This window comes from Rhinoderma darwinii, unplaced genomic scaffold, assembly GCF_050947455.1.
Source record: "Rhinoderma darwinii isolate aRhiDar2 unplaced genomic scaffold, aRhiDar2.hap1 Scaffold_4245, whole genome shotgun sequence".
Lineage (NCBI taxonomy): Eukaryota > Metazoa > Chordata > Amphibia > Anura > Rhinodermatidae > Rhinoderma > Rhinoderma darwinii.
In genome coordinates, this window is record NW_027463787.1 from 58,701 (window position 1) to 79,943 (window position 21,243).

A 21,243-nucleotide genomic window follows, 5' to 3' on the forward strand; every position below is an offset into this window, starting at 1 on the left:
TGTATATACCTGTGCTGTGTATAGAGAGGTCACTAGTCTGTATATACCTGTGCTGTGTATATAGAGCTGTCACTAGTCTGTATATACCTGTGCTGTGTATAGAGCGGTCACTAGTCTGTATATACCTGTGCTGTGTATAGAGCTGTCACTAGTCTGTATATACCTGTGCTGTGTATAGAGCTGTCACTAGTCTGTATATACCTGTGCTGTGTATATAGAGCTGTCACTAGTCTGTATATACCTGTGCTGTGTATAGAGAGGTCACTAGTCTGTATATACCTGTGCTGTGTATAGAGCTGTCACTAGTCTGTATATACCTGTGCTGTGTATAGAGCTGTCACTAGTCTGTATATACCTGTGCTGTGTATAGAGCTGTCACTAGTCTGTATATACCTGTGCTGTGTATAGAGATGTCACTAGTCTGTATATACCTGTGCTGTGTATAGAGATGTCACTAGTCTGTATATACCTGTGCTGTGTATAGAGATGTCACTAGTCTGTATATACCTGTACTGTGTATAGAGCTGTCACTAGTCTGTATATACCTGTGCTGTGTATAGAGCTGTCACTAGTCTGTATATACCTGTACTGTGTATAGAGCTGTCACTAGTCTGTATATACCTGTGCTGTGTATAGAGCTGTCACTAGTCTGTATATACCTGTGCTGTGTATAGAGCTGTCACTAGTCTGTATATACCTGTGCTGTGTATAGAGCTGTCACTAGTCTGTATATACCTGTGCTGTGTATAGAGAGGTCACTAGTCTGTATATACCTGTACTGTGTATAGAGCTGTCACTAGTCTGTATATACCTGTGCTGTGTATAGAGCTGTCACTAGTCTGTATATACCTGTGCTGTGTATAGGGCTGTCACTAGTCTGTATATACCTGTGCTGTGTATAGAGATGTCACTAGTCTGTATATACCTGTGCTGTGTATAGAGCTGTCACTAGTCTGTATATACCTGTGCTGTATATAGAGCTGTCACTAGTCTGTATATACCTGTGCTGTATATAGAGCTGTCACTAGTCTGTATATACCTGTGCTGTGTATAGATCTGTCACTAGTCTGTATATACCTGTGCTGTGTATAGAGCTGTCACTAGTCTGTATATACCTGTGCTGTGTATAGAGGTGTCACTAGTCTGTATATACCTGTGCTGTGTATAGAGAGGTCACTAGTCTGTATATACCTGTACTGTGTATAGATCTGTCACTAGTCTGTATATACCTGTGCTGTGTATAGAGCTGTCACTAGTCTGTATATACCTGTGCTGTGTATAGAGCTGTCACTAGTCTGTATATACCTGTGCTGTGTATAGAGCTGTCACTAGTCTGTATATACCTGTACTGTGTATAGAGGTGTCACTACTCTGTATATACCTGTGCTGTGTATAGAGCGGTCACTAGTCTGTATATACCTGTGCTGTGTATAGAGCTGTCACTAGTCTGTATATACCTGTACTGTGTATAGAGCTGTCACTAGTCTGTATATACCTGTGCTGTGTATAGAGCTGTCACTAGTCTGTATATACCTGTGCTGTGTATAGAGCTGTCACTAGTCTGTATATACCTGTACTGTGTATATAGAGCTGTCACTAGTCTGTATATACCTGTGCTGTGTATAGAGCTGTCACTAGTCTGTATATACCTGTACTGTGTATAGAGCTGTCACTAGTCTGTATATACCTGTGCTGTGTATAGAGGTGTCACTAGTCTGTATATACCTGTGCTGTGTATAGAGAGGTCACTAGTCTGTATATACCTGTACTGTGTATAGATCTGTCACTAGTCTGTATATACCTGTGCTGTGTATAGAGCTGTCACTAGTCTGTATAGAGCTGTCACTAGTCTGTATATACCTGTGCTGTGTATAGAGAGGTCACTAGTCTGTATATACCTGTGCTGTGTATAGAGCTGTCACTAGTCTGTATATACCTGTGCTGTGTATAGAGCTGTCACTAGTCTGTATATACCTGTGCTGTGTATAGAGAGGTCACTAGTCTGTATATACCTGTGCTGTGTATAGAGCTGTCACTAGTCTGTATATACCTGTGCTGTGTATAGAGCTGTCACTAGTCTGTATATACCTGTGCTGTGTATATAGAGCTGTCACTAGTCTGTATATACCTGTGCTGTGTATAGAGCTGTCACTAGTCTGTATAGAGCTGTCACTAGTCTGTATATACCTGTACTGTGTATAGAGCTGTCACTAGTCTGTATATACCTGTGCTGTGTATAGAGGTGTCACTAGTCTGTATATACCTGTACTGTGTATAGAGCTGTCACTAGTCTGTATATACCTGTGCTGTGTATAGAGCTGTCACTAGTCTGTATATACCTGTACTGTGTATAGAGCTGTCACTAGTCTGTATATACCTGCACTGTGTATAGAGCTGTCACTAGTCTGTATATACCTGTGCTGTGTATAGAGCTGTCACTAGTCTGTATATACCTGTGCTGTGTATAGAGCGGTCACTAGTCTGTATATACCTGTGCTGTGTATAGAGGTGTCACTAGTCTGTATATACCTGTGCTGTGTATAGAGCTGTCACTAGTCTGTATATACCTGTACTGTGTATAGAGCTGTCACTAGTCTGTATATACCTGTGCTGTGTATAGAGAGGTCACTAGTCTGTATATACCTGTGCTGTGTATATAGAGCTGTCACTAGTCTGTATATACCTGTGCTGTGTATAGAGCTGTCACTAGTCTGTATATACCTGTGCTGTGTATAGAGAGGTCACTAGTCTGTATATACCTGTGCTGTGTATAGAGCTGTCACTAGTCTGTATATACCTGTGCTGTGTATAGAGCTGTCACTAGTCTGTATATACCTGTGCTGTGTATAGAGCTGTCACTAGTTTGTATATACCTGTACTGTGTATAGAGCTGTCACTAGTCTGTATATACCTGTGCTGTGTATAGAGGTGTCACTAGTCTGTATATACCTGTGCTGTGTATAGAGCTGTCACTAGTCTGTATATACCTGTGCTGTGTATAGAGCTGTCACTAGTCTGTATATACCTGTGCTGTGTATAGAGCTGTCACTAGTCTGTATATACCTGTGCTGTGTATAGAGCGGTCACTAGTCTGTATATACCTGTACTGTGTATAGAGCTGTCACTAGTCTGTATATACCTGTACTGTGTATAGAGCTGTCACTAGTCTGTATATACCTGTGCTGTGTATAGAGCTGTCACTAGTCTGTATATACCTGTACTGTGTATAGAGCTGTCACTAGTCTGTATATACCTGTACTGTGTATAGAGCTGTCACTAGTCTGTATATACCTGTGCTGTGTATAGAGCTGTCACTAGTCTGTATATACCTGTGCTGTGTATAGAGCTGTCACTAGTCTGTATATACCTGTGCTGTGTATATACCTGTGCTGTGTATAGAGAGGTCACTAGTCTGTATATACCTGTGCTGTGTATATAGAGCTGTCACTAGTCTGTATATACCTGTGCTGTGTATAGAGCTGTCACTAGTCTGTATATACCTGTGCTGTGTATAGAGCTGTCACTAGTCTGTATATACCTGTGCTGTGTATAGAGCGGTCACTAGTCTGTATATACCTGTGCTGTGTATAGAGCTGTCACTAGTCTGTATATACCTGTGCTGTGTATAGATCTGTCACTAGTCTGTATATACCTGTGCTGTGTATAGAGCTGTCACTAGTCTGTATATACCTGTGCTGTGTATAGAGCTGTCACTAGTCTGTATATACCTGTGCTGTGTATAGAGCTGTCACTAGTCTGTATATACCTGTGCTGTGTATAGAGCTGTCACTAGTCTGTATATACCTGTGCTGTGTATAGAGCTGTCACTAGTCTGTATATACCTGTGCTGTGTATAGAGCTGTCACTAGTCTGTATATACCTGTGCTGTGTATAGAGCTGTCACTAGTCTGTATATACCTGTGCTGTGTATAGAGAGGTCACTAGTCTGTATATACCTGTACTGTGTATAGATCTGTCACTAGTCTGTATATACCTGTGCTGTGTATAGAGCTGTCACTAGTCTGTATAGAGCTGTCACTAGTCTGTATATACCTGTGCTGTGTATAGAGCTGTCACTAGTCTGTATATACCTGTGCTGTGTATAGAGAGGTCACTAGTCTGTATATACCTGTACTGTGTATAGATCTGTCACTAGTCTGTATATACCTGTGCTGTGTATAGAGCTGTCACTAGTCTGTATAGAGCTGTCACTAGTCTGTATATACCTGTGCTGTGTATAGAGCTGTCACTAGTCTGTATATACCTGTGCTGTGTATAGAGAGGTCACTAGTCTGTATATACCTGTACTGTGTATAGATCTGTCACTAGTCTGTATATACCTGTGCTGTGTATATAGAGCTGTCACTAGTCTGTATATACCTGTGCTGTGTATAGAGGTGTCACTAGTCTGTATATACCTGTGCTGTGTATAGAGCTGTCACTAGTCTGTATATACCTGTGCTGTGTATATAGAGCTGTCACTAGTCTGTATATACCTGTACTGTGTATAGATCTGTCACTAGTCTGTATATACCTGTACTGTGTATATAGAGCTGTCACTAGTCTGTATATACCTGTACTGTGTATAGAGGTGTCACTACTCTGTATATACCTGTACTGTGTATAGAGCTGTCACTAGTCTGTATATACCTGTACTGTGTATAGAGAGGTCACTAGTCTGTATATACCTGTGCTGTGTATAGAGCTGTCACTAGTCTGTATATACCTGTGCTGTGTATAGAGCTGTCACTAGTCTGTATATACCTGTGCTGTGTATAGAGCTGTCACTAGTCTGTATATACCTGTGCTGTGTATAGAGCTGTCACTAGTCTGTATATACCTGTGCTGTGTATAGAGCTGTCACTAGTCTGTATATACCTGTGCTGTGTATAGAGCTGTCACTAGTCTGTATATACCTGTGCTGTGTATAGAGCTGTCACTAGTCTGTATATACCTGTGCTGTGTATAGAGCTGTCACTAGTCTGTATATACCTGTGCTGTGTATAGAGCTGTCACTAGTCTGTATATACCTGTGCTGTGTATATAGAGCTGTCACTAGTCTGTATATACCTGTGCTGTGTATATAGAGCTGTCACTAGTCTGTATATACCTGTGCTGTGTATATAGAGCTGTCACTAGTCTGTATATACCTGTACTGTGTATAGAGCTGTCACTAGTCTGTATATACCTGTGCTGTGTATAGAGAGGTCACTAGTCTGTATATACCTGTGCTGTGTATAGAGCTGTCACTAGTCTGTATATACCTGTACTGTGTATAGATCTGTCACTAGTCTGTATATACCTGTGCTGTGTATAGAGAGGTCACTAGTCTGTATATACCTGTGCTGTGTATAGATCTGTCACTAGTCTGTATATACCTGTGCTGTGTATAGAGCTGTCACTAGTCTGTATATACCTGTGCTGTGTATAGAGCTGTCACTAGTCTGTATATACCTGTGCTGTGTATAGAGAGGTCACTAGTCTGTATATACCTGTGCTGTGTATAGAGCTGTCACTAGTCTGTATATACCTGTGCTGTGTATAGAGCTGTCACTAGTCTGTATATACCTGTGCTGTGTATAGAGAGGTCACTAGTCTGTATATACCTGTGCTGTGTATATAGAGCTGTCACTAGTCTGTATATACCTGTGCTGTGTATAGAGCTGTCACTAGTCTGTATATACCTGTGCTGTGTATAGAGGTGTCACTAGTCTGTATATACCTGTGCTGTGTATAGAGCTGTCACTAGTCTGTATATACCTGTGCTGTGTATAGAGCTGTCACTAGTCTGTATATACCTGTGCTGTGTATAGAGAGGTCACTAGTCTGTATATACCTGTACTGTGTATATAGAGCTGTCACTAGTCTGTATATACCTGTGCTGTGTATAGAGCTGTCACTAGTCTGTATATACCTGTGCTGTGTATATAGAGCTGTCACTAGTCTGTATATACCTGTGCTGTGTATAGAGCTGTCACTAGTCTGTATATACCTGTGCTGTGTATAGAGCTGTCACTAGTCTGTATATACCTGTACTGTGTATAGATCTGTCACTAGTCTGTATATACCTGTGCTGTGTATAGAGCTGTCACTAGTCTGTATATACCTGTGCTGTGTATAGAGCTGTCACTAGTCTGTATATACCTGTGCTGTGTATAGAGCTGTCACTAGTCTGTATATACCTGTGCTGTGTATAGAGCTGTCACTAGTCTGTATATACCTGTGCTGTGTATAGAGCTGTCACTAGTCTGTATATACCTGTGCTGTGTATATAGAGCTGTCACTAGTCTGTATATACCTGTGCTGTGTATAGAGCTGTCACTAGTCTGTATATACCTGTACTGTGTATAGATCTGTCACTAGTCTGTATATACCTGTGCTGTGTATATAGAGCTGTCACTAGTCTGTATATACCTGTGCTGTGTATAGAGCTGTCACTAGTCTGTATATACCTGTACTGTGTATAGATCTGTCACTAGTCTGTATATACCTGTACTGTGTATAGAGCTGTCACTAGTCTGTATATACCTGTGCTGTGTATAGAGCTGTCACTAGTCTGTATATACCTGTGCTGTGTATAGAGCTGTCACTAGTCTGTATATACCTGTGCTGTGTATAGATCTGTCACTAGTCTGTATATACCTGTGCTGTGTATAGAGCGGTCACTAGTCTGTATATACCTGTACTGTGTATAGATCTGTCACTAGTCTGTATATACCTGTGCTGTGTATAGAGCGGTCACTAGTCTGTATATACCTGTGCTGTGTATAGAGCTGTCACTAGTCTGTATATACCTGTGCTGTGTATAGAGGTGTCACTAGTCTGTATATACCTGTGCTGTGTATAGAGCTGTCACTAGTCTGTATATACCTGTGCTGTGTATAGAGGTGTCACTAGTCTGTATATACCTGTGCTGTGTATAGAGCTGTCACTAGTCTGTATATACCTGTGCTGTGTATAGATCTGTCACTAGTCTGTATATACCTGTGCTGTGTATAGAGCGGTCACTAGTCTGTATATACCTGTACTGTGTATAGATCTGTCACTAGTCTGTATATACCTGTGCTGTGTATAGAGCGGTCACTAGTCTGTATATACCTGTGCTGTGTATAGAGCTGTCACTAGTCTGTATATACCTGTGCTGTGTATAGAGGTGTCACTAGTCTGTATATACCTGTGCTGTGTATAGAGCTGTCACTAGTCTGTATATACCTGTGCTGTGTATAGATCTGTCACTAGTCTGTATATACCTGTGCTGTGTATAGAGCTGTCACTAGTCTGTATATACCTGTGCTGTGTATAGAGGTGTCACTAGTCTGTATATACCTGTGCTGTGTATAGATCTGTCACTAGTCTGTATATACCTGTACTGTGTATAGAGCTGTCACTAGTCTGTATATACCTGTGCTGTGTATAGAGCTGTCACTAGTCTGTATATACCTGTGCTGTGTATAGAGGTGTCACTAGTCTGTATATACCTGTGCTGTGTATAGATCTGTCACTAGTCTGTATATACCTGTACTGTGTATAGATCTGTCACTAGTCTGTATATACCTGTGCTGTGTATAGAGCTGTCACTAGTCTGTATATACCTGTGCTGTGTATAGAGCTGTCACTAGTCTGTATATACCTGTGCTGTGTATAGAGCTGTCACTAGTCTGTATATACCTGTGCTGTGTATAGAGGTGTCACTAGTCTGTATATACCTGTACTGTGTATAGAGCTGTCACTAGTCTGTATATACCTGTGCTGTGTATAGATCTGTCACTAGTCTGTATATACCTGTGCTGTGTATAGAGCGGTCACTAGTCTGTATATACCTGTACTGTGTATAGATCTGTCACTAGTCTGTATATACCTGTGCTGTGTATAGAGCGGTCACTAGTCTGTATATACCTGTGCTGTGTATAGAGCTGTCACTAGTCTGTATATACCTGTGCTGTGTATAGAGGTGTCACTAGTCTGTATATACCTGTGCTGTGTATAGAGCTGTCACTAGTCTGTATATACCTGTGCTGTGTATAGATCTGTCACTAGTCTGTATATACCTGTGCTGTGTATAGAGCTGTCACTAGTCTGTATATACCTGTGCTGTGTATAGAGGTGTCACTAGTCTGTATATACCTGTGCTGTGTATAGATCTGTCACTAGTCTGTATATACCTGTACTGTGTATAGAGCTGTCACTAGTCTGTATATACCTGTGCTGTATATAGAGCTGTCACTAGTCTGTATATACCTGTGCTGTGTATATAGAGCTGTCACTAGTCTGTATATACCTGTGCTGTGTATAGAGCTGTCACTAGTCTGTATATACCTGTGCTGTGTATAGAGCTGTCACTAGTCTGTATATACCTGTGCTGTGTATAGAGCTGTCACTAGTCTGTATATACCTGTGCTGTGTATAGAGCTGTCACTAGTCTGTATATACCTGTGCTGTGTATAGAGCGGTCACTAGTCTGTATATACCTGTACTGTGTATAGAGCTGTCACTAGTCTGTATATACCTGTGCTGTGTATAGAGCTGTCACTAGTCTGTATATACCTGTGCTGTGTATAGAGCTGTCACTAGTCTGTATATACCTGTGCTGTGTATAGAGCTGTCACTAGTCTGTATATACCTGTACTGTGTATATAGAGCTGTCACTAGTCTGTATATACCTGTGCTGTGTATAGAGCTGTCACTAGTCTGTATATACCTGTGCTGTGTATAGAGCTGTATGTTTTGTGTCCATGGTGCTGTGAGTTGTTTGTGTGTGTTTTGTTTAAGCTCCTCCCACCATTTATGCTGTTCTTAGGGCTCTTCCCGGCAGCTCCGCCCTCAAAACAGGATGTTTTCCTTATAAGGGTATCTGCGTCAGTGGATTCTCGAATCTGGACAAGTCCATTAAGGGAAATCCACGGGGGTGATCAGTGTTAGTCTACTGGGGTCTTCGGTAAGGGAACGCCAAGGAAGCGGGCGCAGTGTGGGCAGTTGGCTAGAGGCCGAGTGTACGGAGATGTCTGGCGGGTGATTGGCTGGTTACATAGTCTGGGAGCTCTTCCCCGGAGAAGGCTCCCCCCGCAGATGTTGCATAGACTTGCCCGTGTGACGTGTCTCCATTCATAAATCCTCCGGATATATAAGGCTGGCAGTAGCGAGAAGCGGCAGTGACAGCTCAGGAGAGCAGGCGGATTATACGGACGGCAGAAGTCAGTACTTGGAGCGATGTATCACGGATTCCCCAGCAGTGTTGATTACGAGGCGGTCTCATCCCGCTGTAGCAGCGCCTCTCCCGCCGGTGACAGCCTCACCTACTACACGTCCCCGGACGCTTCATTTTCTAGCCTCGGCTCCCCGCTAACCCCTACGGTAAGTGTCGGACTCCATGGATGGGAGTGCGGGTGCATGTATACAGGGGGGCATACAGCGGGTGCATGTATACAAGGGGGGCATACAGCGGGTGCATGTATACAGGGGGGGCAGACAGCGGGTGCATGTATACAGGGGGGGCAGACAGCGGGTGCATGTATACAGGGGGGGCAGACAGCGGGTGCATGTATACAGGGGGGGCAGACAGCGGGTGCATGTATACAGGGGGGGGTAGACAGCGGGTGCATGTATACAGGGGAGGCAGACAGCGGGTGTATGTATACAGGTGGATGCATGTATACAGGGGGGGGGGCAGACAGCGGGTGCATGTATACAGGGGGGGGGGGGCAGACAGCGGGTGCATGTATACAGGGGGGGGGGGGGCAGACAGCGGGTGCATGTATACAGGGGGGGGGGGGGGGGGGCAGACAGCGGGTGCATGTATACAGGGGGGGGGGGCAGACAGCGGGTGCATGTATACAGGGGGGGGGGCAGACAGCGGGTGCATGTATACAGGGGGGGCAGACAGCGGGTGTATATACAGGGGGGGCAGACAGCGGGTGTATATACAGGGGGGGCAGACAGCGGGTGTATATACAGGGGGGGGGGGGCAGACAGCGGGTGCATGTATACAGGGGGGGGGCAGACAGCGGGTGCATGTATACAGGGGGGGCAGACAGCGGGTGTATATACAGGGGGGGCAGACAGCGGGTGTATATACAGGGGGGGCAGACAGCGGGTGTATATACAGGGGGGGGCAGACAGCGGGTGTATATACAGGGGGGGCAGACAGCGGGTGTATATACAGGGGGGGCAGACAGCGGGTGTATATACAGGGGGTTATAGTTTGTACCCTGCCCCGCCCCCATGTGTAAGCGGATTCATTGATAAAACGCTGGGTTCATTGAGGAGACTCCGGAGCGGCTCTTCCGTCACTGATGACGTTGGAGTTATTTTTATCTCGCTCCTTGTCTTGTATGCGGCGGCGGCACCCGGGAGTAATAATGAGCCCTGCGATACACCCGGCCTGCCGAGACATGAACCACATGTATTATCATTGTATATGGGAGGGGGGATTGTATGTGGGGTGTATATGGGGGGATTGTATATGGCTGTGTGGGGTGTATATGGGGGGGATTGTATATGGCTGTGTGGGGTGTATATGGGGGGGGATTGTATATGGCTGTGTGGGGTGTATATGGGGGGGATTGTATATGGCTGTGTGGGGTGTATATGGGGGGATTGTATATGGCTGTGTGGGGTGTATATGGGGGGATTGTATATGCTGTGTGGGGTGTATATGGGGGGATTGTATATGGCTGTGTGGGGTGTATATGGGGGGATTGTATATGGCTGTGTGGGGTGTATATGGGGGGATTGTATATGGCTGTGGGGGGATTGTATATGGCTGTGTGGGGTGTATATGGGGGGATTGTATATGGCTGTGTGGGGTGTATATGGGGGGATTGTATATGGCTGTGTGGGGTGTATATGGGGGGATTGTATATGGCTGTGTGGGGTGTATATGGGGGGATTGTATATGGCTGTGTGGGGTGTATATGGGGGGATTGTATATGGCTGTGGGGGGATTGTATATGGCTGTGTGGGGTGTATATGGGGGGATTGTATATGGCTGTGTGGGGTGTATATGGGGGGATTGTATATGGCTGTGTGGGGTGTATATGGGGGGATTGTATATGGCTGTGTGGGGTGTATATGGGGGGATTGTATTTGGGGTGTTTAATAATGCTTCCCGCTCACTCTGTACTTTCTTTCCCTCTTTGCAGGAGTTTAGCGCTGAGTCCAGCAGCAGCTTTGTTCCCACGGTCACGGCCATCTCCACTTCTCCAGACCTGCAGTGGCTGGTGCAGCCCACCCTGATCTCTTCTGTGGCTCCATCACAGTCCAGAGTTCACCATTATGGGTCAGTCCCAGCCTACACCCGCTCTGGCGTGATAAAAGGGTCACCCGGACGAGGCCAGAGCCTGGGCAGGAGAGGAAAACTAGAGCAGGTAATTGTGTGGCCACAGACTCCTCTCCTGGGTTGGGGTCAGCGATGGTCTGGATGCCCCGCTCTTCTTTCTTCCATGTGTCTGATCAGCGTTGTTGTTAATTTCACAGATTTCTCCTGAGGAGGAGGAGAAGAGAAGAGTCAGACGGGAAAGGAACAAAATGGCAGCAGCCAAGTGCCGTAACCGCCGGCGTGAGCTCACCGACACCCTCCAAGCTGTAAGTATTCTTTCCTGTTCATGTGCTATGACGTCACTGTCCAGTATTCCTGCAGATGACATGGGTCTAATCTTCTGCTTGTTTTCTCCAGGAGACGGATGAGCTGGAGGATGAGAAGTCCTCTCTCCAGGCTGAAGTCACCGCCCTGCTGAAGGAGAAGGAGAAGCTGGAGTTCATCCTCGCTGCACATAAGCCAGCCTGCAAGATTCCACATGACCTGGAGGGGGCGTTCCAGGACCTGACCTCTTCCCTGGACCTGGGACTGATCTCTGATGTCACCTGCGCTTCCAACTCTCTAGAAGTGGAGTGTGAGCCCCTCTTTCCTGTAAGTGTCTCCCAGCCTTCCATTCCGGAGAAGGAGACCAGCCACCTGCAGATTCCGCTAGACCTTAAATCTGAGCCCCTGGATGAGTTCCTCTTCAGCTCTCCTGCTGCCGGGGCGTCTGATGCTGCCCGCTCTGTTCCAGATGTGGATCTGTCCAGCACGCTGTACACGTCTGACTGGGAGCCCTTGTACAGCACACTGTCTGTGGAAATGGAGCCACTGTGCACACCTGTCGTTACCTGCACTCCGACATGCACCACCTACACCACATCATTTGTCTTCACCTATCCAGAGTCCGATTCCTTCCCCAACTGTGGAGCTGCCCATCGGAGGGGAAGCAGCAGCAACGAGCCGTCATCGGACTCTCTCAACTCTCCTACATTACTTGCCTTGTAACTCTCAGACTCCCATGGATGTGGACAAGAATCTGGGACTGTGCCCACAGGCCGATCAGAGCTTGGTGAATTTCACAGGCAATAAGGGGTGTGGGTTTACCTCCCGTGTTGTGACGCCGTCTCCTTGCTGCTATACGTGTGCATGTCTAGTCCATTCATCTCAAACCAGAGCTGTAGCTTTGGACAGCCGAGCACACGGTCAGTGCTAGAGCAAGGGTCGCTGACCATACACCTGCCCAGTGCACCCCCACATCTGGCTTAGACTGGTGATGCCTGCTTCCTGCTGCCACCGAAGCCTGATGCCTCTTCCTGCCGTAGCACTGGCATGGCCCACGTGTCACTCCTGTTGATATGTAGCATGATGTGTCTTCACTGCGGTGACAGTGATGTGTTAACACGTTGAGTACTTATGTATCCTCTTCTGATTTGTGCTGCTGGTTCAGTGTCTTGTACAAGGCCAGTATGCCGGCTTGGTGTGGTGCTGGCTGGCGCTGTGCTGCCTAGTGGGTCAAGCACTACGCGGCTCTGTGCTGCCAAGATAAGTCTGATCTCCATCTTAGAAATCTATAGCCGGACACATGGTGAACGTGCTGTATCTTCCGTTGACTGTAACTCCGTCTCGCTGTCTTTCCGAGTTTTCCATGAAAACGTTTTATTTTCTGTAGACTGTTTTTGTTAATTTATTTTGCATTTGAGAATATTTATATTTTTATTTGTATTTATTTTCTACTCCTGTGGACAGAGGAGCCGCCTCAAGCATTTGTTGGCTTCTTGTCCAAAACATTGAAAATAAAAAGTATTTGCATTTGGTGCATTTTTGTGTGGGCGCTCATTCACTGTACACCGCATAGATGAGGAGACCCGCTGCCCAGCTCATTCACTGTACAGCGCATAGATGAGGAGACCCGCTGCCCCGCTCATTCACTGTACAGCGCATAGATGAGGAGACCCGCTGCCCAGCTCATTCACTGTACACCGCATAGATGAGGAGACCCGCTGCCCAGCTCATTCACTGTACACCGCATAGATGAGGAGACCCGCTGCCCAGCTCATTCACTGTACAGCGCATAGATGAGGAGACCCGCTGCCCCGCTCATTCACTGTACACCGCATAGATGAGGAGACCCGCTGCCCAGCTCATTCACTGTACACCGCATAGATGAGGAGACGCGCTGCCCCGCTCATTCACTGTACAGCGCATAGATGAGGAGACCCGCTGCCCCGCTCATTCACTGTACACCGCATAGATGAGGAGACGCGCTGCCCCGCTCATTCACTGTACAGCGCATAGATGAGGAGACCCGCTGCCCCGCTCATTCACTGTACACCGCATAGATGAGGAGACCCGCTGCCCAGCTCATTCACTGTACACCGCATAGATGAGGCGACCCGCTCATTCACTGTACAGCGCATAGATGAGGAGACCCGCTGCCCCGCTCATTCACTGTACACCGCATAGATGAGGAGACCCGCTGCCCCGCTCATTCACTGTACAGCGCATAGATGAGGAGACCCGCTGCCCCGCTTATTCACTGTACACCGCATGGATGAGGAGACGCGCTGCCCCGCTCATTCACTGTACACCGCATAGATGAGGAGACCCGCTGCCCAGCTCATTCACTGTACAGCGCATAGATGAGGAGACCCGCTGCCCCGCTCATTCACTGTACAGCGCATAGATGAGGAGACCCGCTGCCCCGCTCATTCACTGTACAGCGCATAGATGAGGAGACCCACTTCCCCCGCTCATTCACTGTACACCGCATAGATGAGGAGACGCGCTGCCACGCACATTCACTGTACACTGCATAGATGAGGAGACCCGCTGCCCCGCTCATTCACTGTACACCGCATAGATGAGGAGACCCGCTGCCCCGCTCATTCACTGTACAGCGCATAGATGAGGAGACCCGCTGCCCAGCTCATTCACTGTACAGCGCATAGATGAGGAGACCCGCTGCCCAGCTCATTCACTGTACACCGCATAGATGAGGAGACCCGCTGCCCCGCTCATTCACTGTACAGCGCATAGATGAGGAGACCCGCTGCCCAGCTCATTCACTGTACAGCGCATAGATGAGGAGACCCGCTGCCCAGCTCATTCACTGTACAGCGCATAGATGAGGAGACCCGCTGCCCCGCTCATTCACTGTACAGCGCATAGATGAGGAGACCCGCTGCCCCGCTCATTCACTGTACACCGCATAGATGAGGAGACCCGCTGCCCCGCTCATTCACTGTACACCGCATAGATGAGGAGACCCGCTGCCCCGCTCATTCACTGTACAGCGCATAGATGAGGAGACCCGCTGCCCCACTCATTCACTGTACACCGCATAGATGAGGAGACGCGCTGCCCCGCTCATTCACTGTACACCGCATAGATGAGGAGACGCGCTGCCCCGCTCATTCACTGTACAGCGCATAGATGAGGAGACGCGCTGCCCCGCTCAATCACTGTACAGCGCATAGATGAGGAGACCCGCTGCCCCGCTCATTCACTGTACAGCGCATAGATGAGGAGACCCGCTGCCCCGCTCATTCACTGTACACCGCATAGATGAGAAGACACGCTGCCCCGCTCATTCACTGTACAGCGCATAGATGAGGAGACACTCTGCCCCGCAAATTCACTGTACACCGCATAGATGAGGAGACCCGCTGCCCCGCTCATTCACTGTACACCGCATAGATGAGGAGACGCGCTGCCCCGCTCATTCACTGTACACCGCATAGATGACGAGACGCTCTGCCCCGCTCATTCACTGTACACCGCATGGATGAGGAGACCCGCTGCCCCGCTCATTCACTGTACAGCGCATAGATGAGGAGACCCGCTGCCCAGCTCATTCACTGTACAGCGCATAGATGAGGGGACCCGCTGCCCCGCTCATTCACTGTACAGCGCATAGATGAGGAGACCCGCTGCCCAGCTCATTCACTGTACACCGCATGGATGAGGAGACGCGCTGCCCCGCTCATTCACTGTACACCGCATAGATGAGGAGACCCGCTGCCCCGCTCATTCACTGTACACCGCATAGATGAGGAGACCCGCTGCCCAGCTCATTCACTGTACACCGCATAGATGAGGAGACCCGCTGCCCAGCTCATTCACTGTACAGCGCATAGATGAGGAGACCCGCTGCCCCGCTCATTCACTGTACACCGCATAGATGAGGAGACGCGCTGCCCCGCTCATTCACTGTACAGCGCATGGATGAGGAGACGCGCTGCCCCGCTCATTCACTGTACACCGCATAGATGAGGAGACCCGCTGCCCCGCTCATTCACTGTACACCGCATAGATGAGGAGACCCGCTGCCCAGCTCATTCACTGTACACCGCATAGATGAGGAGACCCGCTGCCCAGCTCATTCACTGTACAGCGCATAGATGAGGAGACCCGCTGCCCCGCTCATTCACTGTACACCGCATAGATGAGGAGACGCGCTGCCCCGCTCATTCACTGTACAGCGCATAGATGAGGAGACCCGCTGCCCAGCTCATTCACTGTACACCGCATAGATGAGGCGACCCGCTCATTCACTGTACAGCGCATAGATGAGGAGACCCGCTGCCCCGCTCATTCACTGTACACCGCATAGATGAGGAGACCCGCTGCCCCGCTTATTCACTGTACACCGCATAGATGAGGAGACCTGCTGCCCCGCTTATTCACTGTACACCGCATAGATGAGGAGACCCGCTGCCCCGCTCATTCACTGTACAGCGCATAGATGAGGAGACCCGCTGCCCAGCTCATTCACTGTACACCGCATGGATGAGGAGACGCGCTGCCCCGCTCATTCACTGTACACCGCATAGATGAGGAGACCCGCTGCCCAGCTCATTCACTGTACAGCGCATAGATGAGGAGACCCGCTGCCCCGCTCATTCACTGTACAGCGCATAGATGAGGAGACCCGCTGCCCAGCTCATTCACTGTACAGCGCATAGATGAGGAGACCCGCTGCCCCGCTCATTCACTGTACAGCGCATAGATGAGGAGACCCGCTGCCCCGCTCATTCACTGTACACCGCATAGATGAGGAGACGCGCTGCCACGCACATTCACTGTACACTGCATAGATGAGGAGACCCGCTGCCCCGCTCATTCACTGTACACCGCATAGATGAGGAGACCCGCTGCCCCGCTCATTCACTGTACAGCGCATAGATGAGGAGACCCGCTGCCCAGCTCATTCACTGTACAGCGCATAGATGAGGAGACCCGCTGCCCAGCTCATTCACTGTACACCGCATAGATGAGGAGACCCGCTGCCCCGCTCATTCACTGTACAGCGCATAGATGAGGAGACCCGCTGCCCAGCTCATTCACTGTACAGCGCATAGATGAGGAGACCCGCTGCCCAGCTCATTCACTGTACAGCGCATAGATGAGGAGACCCGCTGCCCCGCTCATTCACTGTACAGCGCATAGATGAGGAGACCCGCTGCCCCGCTCATTCACTGTACACCGCATAGATGAGGAGACCCGCTGCCCCGCTCATTCACTGTACACCGCATAGATGAGGAGACCCGCTGCCCCGCTCATTCACTGTACAGCGCATAGATGAGGAGACCCGCTGCCCCACTCATTCACTGTACACCGCATAGATGAGGAGACGCGCTGCCCCGCTCATTCACTGTACACCGCATAGATGAGGAGACGCGCTGCCCCGCTCATTCACTGTACAGCGCATAGATGAGGAGACGCGCTGCCCCGCTCAATCACTGTACAGCGCATAGATGAGGAGACCCGCTGCCCCGCTCATTCACTGTACAGCGCATAGATGAGGAGACCCGCTGCCCCGCTCATTCACTGTACACCGCATAGATGAGAAGACACGCTGCCCCGCTCATTCACTGTACAGCGCATAGATGAGGAGACACTCTGCCCCGCTCATTCACTGTACACCGCATAGATGAGGAGACCCGCTGCCCCGCTCATTCACTGTACACCGCATAGATGAGGAGACACTCTGCCCCGCTCATTCACTGTACACCGCATAGATGAGGAGACCCGCTGCCCCGCTCATTCACTGTACACCGCATAGATGAGGAGACGCGCTGCCCCGCTCATTCACTGTACACCGCATAGATGACGAGACGCTCTGCCCCGCTCATTCACTGTACACCGCATGGATGAGGAGACCCGCTGCCCCGCTCATTCACTGTACAGCGCATAGATGAGGAGACCCGCTGCCCAGCTCATTCACTGTACAGCGCATAGATGAGGGGACCCGCTGCCCCGCTCATTCACTGTACAGCGCATAGATGAGGAGACCCGCTGCCCAGCTCATTCACTGTACACCGCATGGATGAGGAGACGCGCTGCCCCGCTCATTCACTGTACACCGCATAGATGAGGAGACCCGCTGCCCCGCTCATTCACTGTACACCGCATAGATGAGGAGACCCGCTGCCCAGCTCATTCACTGTACACCACATAGATGAGGAGACCCGCTGCCCAGCTCATTCACTGTACAGCGCATAGATGAGGAGACCCGCTGCCCCGCTCATTCACTGTACACCGCATAGATGAGGAGACGCGCTGCCCCGCTCATTCACTGTACAGCGCATGGATGAGGAGACGCGCTGCCCCGCTCATTCACTGTACACCGCATAGATGAGGAGACCCGCTGCCCCGCTCATTCACTGTACACCGCATAGATGAGGAGACCCGCTGCCCAGCTCATTCACTGTACACCGCATAGATGAGGAGACCCGCTGCCCAGCTCATTCACTGTACAGCGCATAGATGAGGAGACCCGCTGCCCCGCTCATTCACTGTACACCGCATAGATGAGGAGACGCGCTGCCCCGCTCATTCACTGTACAGCGCATAGATGAGGAGACCCGCTGCCCCGCTCATTCACTGTACACCGCATAGATGAGGAGACCCGCTGCCCAGCTCATTCACTGTACACCGCATAGATGAGGCGACCCGCTCATTCACTGTACAGCGCATAGATGAGGAGACCCGCTGCCCCGCTCATTCACTGTACACCGCATAGATGAGGAGACCCGCTGCCCCGCTCATTCACTGTACACCGCATAGATGAGGAGACCCGCTGCCCCGCTTATTCACTGTACACCGCATAGATGAGGAGACCCGCTGCCCCGCTTATTCACTGTACACCGCATAGATGAGGAGACCCGCTGCCCCGCTCATTCACTGTACAGCGCATAGATGAGGAGACCCGCTGCCCAGCTCATTCACTGTACAGCGCATAGATGAGGAGACCCGCTGCCCAGCTCATTCACTGTACACCGCATGGATGAGGAGACGCGCTGCCCCGCTCATTCACTGTACACCGCATAGATGAGGAGACCCGCTGCCCAGCTCATTCACTGTACAGCGCATAGATGAGGAGACCCGCTGCCCCGCTCATTCACTGTACAGCGCATAGATGAGGAGACCCGCTGCCCCGCTCATTCACTGTACAGCGCATAGATGAGGAGACCCGCTGCCCAGCTCATTCACTGTACAGCGCATAGATGAGGAGACCCGCTGCCCCGCTCATTCACTGTACAGCGCATAGATGAGGAGACCCGCTGCCCCGCTCATTCACTGTACACCGCATAGATGAGGAGACGCGCTGCCACGCACATTCACTGTACACCGCATAGATGAGGAGACCCGCTGCCCCGCTCATTCACTGTACACCGCATAGATGAGGAGACCCGCTGCCCCGCTCATTCACTGTACAGCGCATAGATGAGGAGACCCGCTGCCCAGCTCATTCACTGTACAGCGCATAGATGAGGAGACCCGCTGCCCAGCTCATTCACTGTACACCGCATAGATGAGGAGACCCGCTGCCCCGCTCATTCACTGTACAGCGCATAGATGAGGAGACCCGCTGCCCAGCTCATTCACTGTACAGCGCATAGATGAGGAGACCCGCTGCCCAGCTCATTCACTGTACAGCGCATAGATGAGGAGACCCGCTGCCCCGCTCATTCACTGTACAGCGCATAGATGAGGAGACCCGCTGCCCCGCTCATTCACTGTACACCGCATAGATGAGGAGACCCGCTGCCCCGCTCATTCACTGTACACCGCATAGATGAGGAGACCCGCTGCCCCGCTCATTCACTGTACAGCGCATAGATGAGGAGACCCGCTGCCCCACTCATTCACTGTACACCGCATAGATGAGGAGACGCGCTGCCCCGCTCATTCACTGTACAGCGCATAGATGAGGAGACGCGCTGCCCCGCTCATTCACTGTACAGCGCATAGATGAGGAGACCCGCTGCCCCGCTCATTCACTGTACAGCGCATAGATGAGGAGACCCGCTGCCCCGCTCATTCACTGTACACCGCATAGATGAGAAGACACGCTGCCCCGCTCATTCACTGTACAGCGCATAGATGAGGAGACCCGCTGCCCAGCTCATTCACTGTACAGCGCATGGATGAGGAGACGCGCTGCCCCGCTCATTCACTGTACACCGCATAGATGAGGAGACGCGCTGCCCCGCTCATTCACTGTACAGCGCATGGATGAGGAGACGCGCTGCCCCGCTCATTCACTGTACACCGCATAGATGAGGAGACCCGCTGCCCCGCTCATTCACTGTACACCGCATAGATGAGGAGACCCGCTGCCCAGCTCATTCACTGTACAGCGCATAGATGAGGAGACCCGCTGCCCCGCTCATTCACTGTACACCGCATAGATGAGGAGACGCGCTGCCCCGCTCATTCACTGTACAGCGCATGGATGAGGAGACGCGCTGCCCCGCTCATTCACTGTACACCGCATAGATGAGGAGACCCGCTGCCCCGCTCATTCACTGTACACCGCATAGATGAGGAGACCCGCTGCCCAGCTCATTCACTGTACACCGCATAGATGAGGAGACCCGCTGCCCAGCTCATTCACTGTACAGCGCATAGATGAGGAGACCCGCTGCCCCGCTCATTCACTGTACACCGCATAGATGAGGAGACGCGCTGCCCCGCTCATTCACTGTACAGCGCATAGATGAGGAGACCCGCTGCCCAGCTCATTCACTGTACACCGCATAGATGAGGCGACCCGCTCATTCACTGTACAGCGCATAGATGAGGAGACCCGCTGCCCCGCTCATTCACTGTACACCGCATAGATGAGGAGACCCGCTGCCCCGCTCATTCACTGTACACCGCATAGATGAGGAGACCCGCTGCCCCGCTTATTCACTGTACACCGCATAGATGAGGAGACCTGCTGCCCCGCTTATTCACTGTACACCGCATAGATGAGGAGACCCGCTGCCCCGCTCATTCACTGTACAGCGCATAGATGAGGAGACCCGCTGCCCAGCTCATTCACTGTACACCGCATGGATGAGGAGACGCGCTGCCCCGCTCATTCACTGTACACCGCATAGATGAGGAGACCCGCTGCCCAGCTCATTCACTGTACAGCGCATAGATGAGGAGACCCGCTGCCCCGCTCATTCACTGTACAGCGCATAGATGAGGAGACCCGCTGCCCAGCTCATTCACTGTACAGCGCATAGATGAGGAGACCCGCTGCCCCGCTCATTCACTGTACAGCGCATAGATGAGGAGACCCGCTGCCCCGCTCATTCACTGTACACCGCATAGATGAGGAGACGCGCTGCCACGCACATTCACTGTACACTGCATAGATGAGGAGACCCGCTGCCCCGCTCATTCACTGTACACCGCATAGATGAGGAGACCCGCTGCCCCGCTCATTCACTGTACAGCGCATAGATGAGGAGACCCGCTGCCCAGCTCATTCACTGTACAGCGCATAGATGAGGAGACCCGCTGCCCAGCTCATTCACTGTACACCGCATAGATGAGGAGACCCGCTGCCCCGCTCATTCACTGTACAGCGCATAGATGAGGAGACCCGCTGCCCAGCTCATTCACTGTACAGCGCATAGATGAGGAGACCCGCTGCCCAGCTCATT

At 50.4% G+C, this 21,243-nt stretch overlaps 1 protein-coding gene across 1 annotated transcript; it reads left to right on the plus strand.

Annotated features, from left to right (window-relative positions):
- The first annotated feature begins 9,000 nt into the window (after nt 1-9,000).
- On the plus strand, nt 9,001-13,055 carry FOS (Fos proto-oncogene, AP-1 transcription factor subunit). The gene is made up of 4 exons (XM_075848554.1): nt 9,001-9,351; nt 11,139-11,363; nt 11,473-11,580; nt 11,672-13,055. The coding sequence occupies exons 1-4, from the start codon at nt 9,208-9,210 to the stop codon at nt 12,299-12,301; spliced, it is 1,107 nt and encodes a 368-aa protein (XP_075704669.1). The 5' UTR covers nt 9,001-9,207; the 3' UTR covers nt 12,302-13,055.
- Nucleotides 13,056-21,243: the final 8,188 nt, after the last annotated feature.

Excerpts from the sequence above, each read along its gene's own strand:
- FOS (XM_075848554.1), top strand. The coding sequence starts at position 9,208 with ATGTATCACGGATTCCCCAGCAGTGTTGATTACGAGGCGGTCTCATCC. Across the intron at positions 9,352-11,138 it reads GCTCCCCGCTAACCCCTACG|GAGTTTAGCGCTGAGTCCAG; the intron begins GTAAGTGTCGGA and ends CCCTCTTTGCAG. Across the intron at positions 11,581-11,671 it reads TCACCGACACCCTCCAAGCT|GAGACGGATGAGCTGGAGGA; the intron begins GTAAGTATTCTT and ends TGTTTTCTCCAG.